At 36.1% G+C, this 10726-nt stretch overlaps 1 protein-coding gene across 1 annotated transcript; it reads right to left on the bottom strand.

Annotated features, from left to right (window-relative positions):
• Positions 1–7039: 7039 nt before the first annotated feature.
• LOC140245904 (uncharacterized) lies at positions 7040–9791 on the bottom strand. The gene is made up of 3 exons (XM_072325381.1): positions 9573–9791; positions 7821–7915; positions 7040–7208 (listed from the first exon to the last, which is right to left on the bottom strand). Exons 1-3 carry the CDS (start codon positions 9789–9791, stop codon positions 7040–7042), a joined length of 483 nt encoding a protein of 160 aa, XP_072181482.1.
• Positions 9792–10726: the final 935 nt, after the last annotated feature.

A 10726-nucleotide genomic window follows, 5' to 3' on the forward strand; every position in this document is an offset into this window, starting at 1 on the left:
AAAAAAAAATCAGCAAAAATGTGATACAATGGCGTAAGCACAAGTGCCCGGGAGCAGGCCAAATTTTGTCAATACTATTCCGAGTCAACGTAAGGTGTTTTTTTTTTTTGTTTGTTTGTTTTTTAACACACACATCGATTAAGGGGCAAGAAACACCTTGTGATAGTAACAGCTCTCAGTGACCAAGGAAAGAACCCTCAATCCTCATAAGGTAACTTAGCAAAACGCAATTTAAAACCAAGGATGATGTAATGCTCAAAAACTAGCACATCGGGTTATTAAGTAATAAAGGGATGGTCCCGGGTTGGTACAGTCTTGGGTTGAGATGGGGGTTCAGGTTTTCAACCTTTTTGAGGATTTTTTTTTTTAAATGAGAAACCTGTAATGAAATGTGAGATGAAATGTATTTCTAAAATGAATTTAGAATTTAGTTGATGAATGTTATCCTTGAAATTGCTGACATATCCAAAAGAAAGCTATCCTAATAAAAGGTGGGACCCAAAATTAATTAGTATTACTTTCTTTTTACTCTTTTTTTATATCGCAGCCAGTTGATAACGGATTTGCATCAAATAAAGTTTGATATTCCTACTAGCACCATATGCTCTCCAACATTTCTTAAAGTTATTTCTAAGCATCTCGCAAAAAGTACAAAGCTGAATCCTCACCTCAAACAATATTATACCATCCCTTTAGGATATGTATTCTTTTTTAATACAGCAAGCATTTTTAACGACTTTCTTACATTCGAGGGGCTTTACTTTTTCTCACTGATTCAGTCTTATTTCCTCTGATGACGCGAAGATAAGAACATGGTACCAATGTTTCCATCCAAGTTATCTTGCGTGTTGGTAAAAACGCTAAAACAGCACGTTATCTTTCGAGATGTGGTGTGTGGTATACATTCCTATGGTTATAGGCGGGGTAACTGCGACAGCCGCCACACGGCTGCGCCGTTTTCGCATCAAAGATCTAAGAGTTGTACAAAACGGGTGCCGTTGCGGCGCTATATTTCCTTAATTTTTCAACAAAAACTACTAGGAATACTTACATGGATCAATTAAACCTAAATGATTCCAATCGGTGACTGTTTGATGCATTTCATTGCTTATGATGCAGAAAATGCTGTCTTATAAGGCAAATATCTTCAGCTCACCGATGCTCACTAAAACTCACAATCACTTGCACATGCGCACAGCATGCATTCAGTGCAGTGCATTGACAGCTGTATTGCTCGCGACATGATCCATATTCGTTTCACCTTATATGCACCGTGCGATGATGCATTATTCATATCCTTGAGCATCCGTAACGTTGACGTCATTGTTTACGCATGCGTAGATGCGTACTAATGGATATAGCAGCAAGTCTCTCCACTAGGGCAGGCCGCTTATTACTCCTAAAAAATGTGGAAAATGTTTTAGTTTCCAGATAAATCGGTGAGAAGAACCAAGTCGATTGGGTAATATAAATTTCATTTTTTATTGTCACTGTGTTTATGATAAAAATTAAGCCATGCTTTATTGAGATAGTGAAGTCGCCGTATGTGGCAATAGGGAGTTATTCGTGATTTTTGCTCCAGCTCAGCTCCGGGGTAGCCGCCAGGACCGCGCCTTGCGGCGCGGTCTCCGGGGCTATAGGCGGGGTAGAGTAGACCAAAAAGGGACCTACTCGGGAAATAGATTTAAAAAAAAAAAAAAAACCACTTATAAACCAATGAAGAAAGCAAATCTTACGCAATTCATTCTTACCTTTCCCTTAAAATTGCTTTCCGACACTGGTGTTGGTATGGAAATGCAGGTTCCTTGGAAAGTAGTGTCCAGACACTATAATCGTAACAATCTTTCACAGGCGTCGATACAATTTGTTTATGACGTGTACGCGAGTTACAATAGCAGCTACAATGGAAGCATCGAATTGCTTGGGAATTCCTCCGTATACAAAAGTAGCACGTCGGCTGCTTGACGTAGTTAATTGTTGTGCGTGCACATTAGTTAAATGATTTTTTTTTTTTTTTTTTTTTTTTTAGGTTTGTGGTTCCTGTGTGGTTCCTGTGGCTGTTCAGAGTTAATGGGAGCACCTTTTTTTTTTTTTTTTAAGTTTGTGGTTCCTGTGTGGTTCCTGTGGCTGTTCAGAGTTAATGGGAGCACCTTGAATCATTGCAAGAATGCATAGCAGTGTTTGTTGTCAACGTCCCACAAACAGTTGCTGAGTCATCGAGCCAATTCATTACATTTCTCATTCTAAATGGAAAGCAAACAAACAGAACAGTATTTGCGGGTCATATAGCCTTATAATATTATCATGAAATATTTTGTCTCGTCGTGTGTAAGATGCCCAATGTGCAATGCCAAACATGTTCAAAATTTTCATGCTTTCATTAAACACAGGCAAACTGGAAGAGAAAGTGACGATATCACTTCACAACTCGCCTTTAGTGTAGAAAAACATACAAAAATCGTGTTTTTGGTCAATGATTCATTAACTGCAACTCCCCCCCCCCCCAAGTATCGTTACTCACCTCCTACTGAAAATCTAGATATATCCAGATGTAACAACCCTCTTATGGAGCTATCGCTGCGTATTTTCTCGAATTCCGTTCTTCTTAGGGACCGCAACTGATTTGACTGAGTACCTTTGTACTTATTTTCCGCTATCTGAAGAACAAGGAAACAATATACTTGTCATGTTTACTAATTGCTACAGGAACTGTAAGTCATAATGGTGTTACTTTCTATTTACATTTCTCTTCCATTGATTACTAAACAAACTTTTTTTTTCTCAAAATTACGAATCACTCAATGGGATTGTGAATATATATATATATATATATATATATATATATATATATATATCAAAACATGAAAGTTCTGCGTCGGTGTGTAGTAAATAGATATCAAGAGTAAAATTAGTCGTATAAACACCGCAGGAGCCAAAAAAATTGGACTGTCGTTTCGGTCAAAGACCTTTATCAAAGTCTTTGATAAAGGTCTTTGACCGAAACGTCAGTCGAAATTTTTTTTGGCTCCTGCGGTGTTTATACGACTGATTTTACTCTTTAAATATATATATATGTATATATATATATATATATATATATATATATATATATATATATATATGTATATATATATATACATATATATATATATATATACATATATATATATATATATATATATATATATAGATAGATATAGATATGTATATATATCTTTTTTGTGAGAAAGCATTGAATAATCGGATCTGATTGGAAAAAGAACAACTAGTAATGATAACGAAATAACGAACCTTATTACATTTTTGGAATAACGCCAAAAATGTTCGGATTAATGAACCCAATTTCATTTCCGGATTAAAGAGTCTTCGGAAAAACGAACATCACCCTCGAAATACATGCACATAGATTGGGGCCCAAAGCATTGATATTGCTAACCTCAACGCTTATGAATTACAAAAGTGTTTACAAAGATATGAATCTAATGCGTCAGTGGTTGTGTGAAAATTTGATTTAACTGTAAAAACAGGTAGCCCTCGTGCTAATTAAAATATGAAATTGTTGTATGTAATACTTGAGCCTATACAAACGAATCATCATGATCATTCGGTCATTTCAGACATGAGTTTTGCTATTTATTCAACGTAGAGCACTGCAGGAATAAGGGAGTTCACAGTTGTGATTTGTTTACGTGCAAAATAAGGTCAAACTTAATGAGAATATTATTTTGTGCTTGTGCAATTGACATTAAAGTGATGATCTGGAGTTTTAGTTTTGAGTTTGACACTTGTTTCAGTGATTCATCAATTATGTTTAACAAAAACGCTCCATGCATTTACATTGATTGCAAAGAAAGCATGCTTCAACAAAGAATGCTGCATCACAAGACCTTTCCATGTTATAACATGTAACCACCACCTCACATAACCACCTTGTTGTGTTTGAAATTATGGTAAAGTATGATTATTGTATACTTCGGAAGTGTTATACAGGAATTGAATCTATTTTTTTTTTCTTGTATGCCAATGCTACATAACACATTTCTGTTGAGAAGATAATGTTAGATTACATGTCTGTGGTGAAGTATTTGATTGGTTTGTGCAAACGTAATATTTCAGAAAAATTATATCATATATCATCATGCCATTGAATTATTGCACTGTCGCTGCGCGGTTAATCTGCGATGGAGCAACGTGAGGTAGTGAAAGAGGCAATGAACATGGTATCTTCATTAATTGAATGGAATCAGTTGCTATGGTAACGGCCGGATTTTTTTTTTCACAAGGTAATTTAAGGAATAATATGAATTGCGTAAACGTCTTTATTTTGCAATTTGAGCTTAAATGGAGAACAAATCGAGCTCAATGCAGTATGTTGGTCACAATCACGAAGAATAGACTCATCTATGCGTAGATATAATAAGTATACATCTATTTCCCTGATATCTTAATAATGATGATCATAGTGACAATGATACTAACAATAATAATCACAATTATTATATAACAATGACACTGATGTCAATTTAACAGCTTATGGTCTTCTTACACAGAGTTGCCTCTTCAGTGCTGGAACTGGTTGTTCAGATGGCCCTGTCATTCCTACTAAAAGATACTAATATTCATACACCTGAGACAACAGGGACATTGTGAAAAAAAAAAAAAGATCTCCAAGTTTACATTTTAGGCAGGATTTGAATCTCCTGTTAAGAGTATCAAGGGCAGCATCATTTTTTTTTTTGTCAGTGCTGAAATAAGCCTTCTTTCAGATTGTAATCTCGGACTCCATACCTACTTTATTGTTATCCTTCCAAGCATGCATAGGTGTTCTTAATTATACTATTCATATCTTATTGTATACTATACCATGCGATTCACTTTTAGTTTTGCATTTCTTTTTCCGTGAGTGAAATCAATCAAACGATGTGATTGTTTTATGCATGCTTTATATTTAACTATTTTTTGTTTCAGTCCTTGTTGGATGGAAAATGAGAACTGAATTGAATTGAACTGAACTGAACTTTGGGAACTTTGGGGTTGGGACATTTCAGTGCAGCATACCTTCAACAACTGAAACAGCACAAATATTTCTTGCAAGGGGGTTTGTATTCGGCTATGATAACATTGACGTTCTTTAGTTTATAGAGCTAATGATAGATTCCTGAACGTCTCCGGACAATCTTTGTAAGAGCCTTACCAGGAAAGTTAGTAATGTAGAACAATTGAACCAAATATTGGCCTTAGTATACAGCTGCTTATCTCCCATCAAAGTCTCTCTCTGTCTCTCTCTCTCTCTCTCTCTCTGGTTCTCTAATATATATATATATATATATATATATATATATATATATATATATATATATATAGATAGATAGATAGATAGATAGATAGATAGATAGATATATCCAGGCTTGAAACTCACTTTATTTTCTTGGTGGCCGGTCCGGGCCAACAAAATCATCAAATTTCAAAGCACTTGGAAAAAAAAAGAGAAAAATATTCCAATAAAACAATGAAATAAAACATCAAAACGAATGTAGATATAAGAAGGTACAAAAAAGGGCTTGAAAAGCAACTTATTGTCACTTGGAATAAGGAAAAAAAAAAGCAGTATAAATTGAAATGAATTTATTTGATAACTACCAGAACAATTACAAGCAATGATAGGTGTGTCAATATTGACAGGTATGATAAAGGGCTTGAAAAACCAAGTGCTGTGTCTACACTTTGTAAGTTCACTGTGTCTAACTTTATTATTTGATATTGAAATGAGGCATAAACATGATTTTTCCCATGACATGCGATATTCATTGACTCGTTGACTCGCCGTAGATGGGGTGTAGGCAGTCTTACAGTCTCAGAGTCAACGCCAGTCTGATGAAGCCTACAGACAGTAGGCGAAAGCTCACGCAAGGTAAATAGTTTTCTTTGGTTGTGTACAAACGAAAGTTCGCCTTAATTAGAGAATTACCAATTAGATGAACCTCTTCCAAGGTGTGAGATGCTCTTTTCAATTGACAAAGCTGAACACAACTATAGCCTTTTTTTCCCTCTGCTATCAGAAGAAAGCAAAAGAAGGAGGCTGAGAGCTAGTACAGAGTCTTTGTCCATTCACACATGAAAGAACCAGTTCGCCCGAACGTTCTGTGTGAGCTGAGTGAATGTAGCAATACAATTTGTGTTAGTTAAACACACAGGTGAAAGTTTGAGGACAATCCGTTAAAAAATTATGAATATTTTTGAAAGTTTTTGTGCAGGTGTTGCTGCTTGAAAAGAGTGTTCGTGATGTCATGTTTGAAGAACGATGTGCAGAAAACATAAAGAAATTTATGTTTGCAGCATTCAAGAATCAAGCTATATATATGCATAACTGTATAATCATGATAATAGAGAGGGAAATGATTATTTGAATACCATCAGGGCAAACACTGTAGATAAGATATGACGCCATCCTATCAACAGCTACTAAAAATGGTGAACTTTTTTTGAAAGACTTAAATCATTAATGGTTGCTTTATATGACAAAACATGATTAAAAATGAAAGTTTCGCATATGTCAGTGAATAGAAAAAAGGCGGTGTTTCTTGAAAATGTAAGAACCCAGTAACATAGGATTTACGTGCTTTGGTGGCTGCTTGTTTTGCGTTGTTTCATTTAGATTTTTATAGGGAAAGAAAAAAGGAGGTAAAGCATTTTGTTTTGGTTCTATCCTAAGTAAAAAGCTTAAAAGCTTATGTTGTTGAAAAGTTTGCATGGTCCATATCATGTACTCTGTCCCTACTAATAATCAAAAGACAGGAATGCTTATGTGCTTCAATGCTCGGATGCAATTTGTGCAAAGCTTACAGGGAAAAAACACACATTCTTGGATCATGATGTGCATATAGGTTCAACTGATGTCAAACAAAAGAGATTTTTCGTAGTACCTATTCATTATAAGCTCTATGGTGTCAAGACAGTCAAATTTCTACACGCGATAATAAACCATTGTTTTGTATTCTCCCCGAATTTCCATATCCTTCAAAGTTTCACTGTCGTGAAGCTACTTGAAGGTTGGAGACCAGCACCGAGTTTTGCCGTATTTACACTTCTCACAGAGACTACTCTCATGCGGAGGTCCAGCTCGACGTCCGCCATCATCGTCGACGACGTCATCATCGTCGACGACGTCATCATCGTGCCTGTGCGTTAAATTCCGGAATTTTTTCTCTCTGTGCATTGACGGGAAAGAGGAGTGTGAAGTGGGGGTAAACTGTGGGAGTATGTGCCTGTTATATGTGCAAGCGGGGTCAAATACATGAGTTAGGTACTGATTGCGCCAAACTGCTGTGTCAAGTAACAGGTTCAGAGGTAAAGCAAATAAACAATTGATAAACATGCAAAAGCAGCTACAAATCGTGAATATAAGACAGAAAACCTCGTAATTCTCCCGTAGAATTATGCCTATACTACAACTCATTTAACTGCGATGTATTCAATGTCAAATGAATGCTTCAATGTTCTGTAAGAAATTCTGTGTATTTTGCCCATTCGTCGCATGTATAATCTGCTATTGATTCAACTTGTTTAAACACTTATTTTTAATTTTTGTGGGCAGATAACTCCACAGGATGCCATCAGTACACAATTACGTGTGTTTAACATAATCAAGAGTTATCACCTATGAAATTTTGCTTATTTTTAGACACTTAGCTGTATGAAAATAAAGAGTGTTGAACCTGCAACATTTTGCCATTTCTAGGGATTGCTGTAATAGCGCTTGGATATTATGATGTTTCAAAATAATATGTGTCAAATAATTATCAACAACATTATAAACTTACTGCCTTAAGGCCTTTTCGACGAGTGGCGTGAAGTCTACATCTCTAAAAGTCATCACATTTTCCGTATCGCATTTCTTGCACTTCTGCTTCCAGATCTGCAAAAGAGCCACAAGGGTAAATTCGAGAGAATGACAGCCAACCTCCATTATTACGTGACAGGTGAATACCTTTTATAAAACTCTCGTTTGTTGTTTTATCAAAGATAGGGCCTGAAAACAATTTACCTCAGCCAATATTGATATCAAAATAAACGACATAAAAAATTGATATTTGAACTGCAAAAGAACCACTGCAAAAGAACCACAAGGGTAAATTCGAGAGAATGACAGCCTACCTCCATTATTACGTGACAGGTGGATACCTTTTATAAAACTCTTGTTTGTTGTTTTATCAAAGATAGGGCCTGAAAACAATTTACTTCAGCCAATATTGATATCAAAATAAACGATATAAAAAATTGATATTTGAACTGCAAAAGAACCACTGCAAAAGAACCACAAGGGTAAATTCGAGAGAATGACAGCCTACCTCCATTATTACGTGACAGGTGGATACCTATTACAAAACTCTTGTTTGTTGTTTTATCAAAGATAGGGCCTGAAAACAATTTACCTCAGCCAATATTGATATCAAAATAAACGATATAAAAAAATGATATTTGAACTCATGCTAATAAAATGTCCCCATTTAGTGGAGCTCACAAAAATTAACGAATGAGATTTTTAAATAGTTTCCACATGGGAGCGACGATACTAATAACTGACGGCGTCGGATGACTATCAAAAAGATCAATATCATAGTGTAAGTTTAGAATGTATGGCCATGCGACTTCTATCGCCTCTCTAATACCACTACCGCTTTGGTTCGTTCCATAATTGTTTTGGTTCGCGACTCCTGTTACATGTTAAGCATTACACTGACCAGTCCTCATACTCAGGAATTGGTATTCTTTTCTCTTTATTGTGAGAAATAATGCACAGGTGTAGATATATGGGATGTGTCCTTCTCCTCAATTTGTTCGTAGTGTCGTAATAAACAAGCAATGTTCATTCCGGATGGAAAATTGTAGTTTAACAAAGCATAGGATTTTATGACACTTTGCATAACAACCAATGGGAAGAATGAGGTTCGTAGGCCTATACAAGTTATCGTCTCCTCTTTTTATTGTCAATCTTGGTGCTTTTTTTATTTCATGAAAACATGGGGAAACTCTCAAATTCTCTGTTTTAATTCTTTCACTGTTTTATCAGATTCTGGGTGAAAAAGGAGTCAGTTTGCACTTTCGTTTAGCTATACATGCTAGAAAGCAAGCCTTGAATAAAGGCTAGATAGGAAGGCGATGCAAGCTTCATGAGTCGTCATCATGAATGTTTGACTATGCTGATTGCAGACTCGGCCAATGATACCTAATCACTTACCTATAATTTATCATAAAAGTCACAACATTCAGTGCACTTCGGTTAATAGTAGTCACCTTGATTACATTATTTTACTGATTTTGTGTGGGTGCGTGTATGAAAATACGTTGTATTAAACAAAAATAATGATCGTGTTGTGCTACTAATACACTTGCTGAATACCAGAGCAATATTGCGACATGTTTATTCCATCCTCCCGCAGTTCAACAAGACAGTGGGATTCTTGCGTTAAAAAAATCGCAAAATCCATTCAAGTCATGAAAAATTAATGAACTGATCTCATGAACCATGGAAAGCATTTCAACAGTACAGGTTTTAGATTTTTGCCACTTACCCTAACCACCCTCTGTTTCCTTAAATGAATGACGACATGAGATCTGTAGCTACTCCATGACCACTCGCAGTGGCTGCAATGGACCACTGCGTATCCACGGACCCCCTGCCTCGCTGTCTCCTTGGGAATCTCGTCTGGAAATACACCCTCCGAATCCATCACTTCTCTGATCGCATCAGAATACTGGCTGTACTCTTCCAACTCTTCCAACTCTGCCATGGCGCCCAAATTCTGACCACTTTTCAGCAAAGACGCGATTATACAGTGACGAAGCAGACTATTTAAAGTTCGCGATTCCAGTCTTGATCATGACACTCGTAAACATACCTGCGAGTAAGACATTTTCCCCACTGATCCTCATTTAAGTATAAAATTGGGTGTAAACTGTAAATATTAAGAAGCCTGATGTTGAGCAATTCTAACTCCGTGCACGAGAGCAAGACGAGGCGTACACTCAGCAATATTTTCGAGTCAATGTGAGTTTTCTTTTTGTTTTAACACACATATTGACCAAGGGGTTAGGATAAACTTAGGAATGCCCTGCTATATATCGGAGCAACCCTCAGTGATCAAGGGGACAAAAGCCTATTATTTTCTTCAACCCTCTGCACATGAGGTAAAATAGAAATGTAATGCTTAAGAACTAGCATAGGGTTATAAAGACATTTATAGTTTTTGAATACAGCAAGCATTTTAAACAACTTTCTTACATTCGTATTGCGTTGTATTATATTTTCAAGAATAGACTTCAGTCTCATTTCCGCTGATTACTTACACGAAGATTTTGCAACGTGGTATCAATGTTTCCATCCAAGTTATAGGGCGTCTTCGTAAAAACAATAAAACAGCGCGTTGTATCTTACAAACTGTGGTATATTTCAAGTTCTTGTTGTTATCTTTGGTATAATAGGGGGTATAGGGTACACCAAAATCAAAGGGGTCTACTCGTTAAAAAGATTCTTTTTTTAATCAAAAGTTAAATCAAACAACTATTAAAGAATGGAGCTCTTAAAAAATGCATTCTTACCGTTCCCTCAAATATGTCTTTCGGACACTTGTAGTAGTACTATGGAATACTGCATCAGGTTTCTTTTAGGAAGTAATGTCCAGACAATACCGTGACAGTCTCTCACAAATATTGATACAATTTGCTT

The sequence above is a fragment of the Diadema setosum genome, unplaced genomic scaffold, assembly GCF_964275005.1.
Source record: "Diadema setosum unplaced genomic scaffold, eeDiaSeto1 scaffold_57, whole genome shotgun sequence".
NCBI lineage: Eukaryota > Metazoa > Echinodermata > Echinoidea > Diadematoida > Diadematidae > Diadema > Diadema setosum.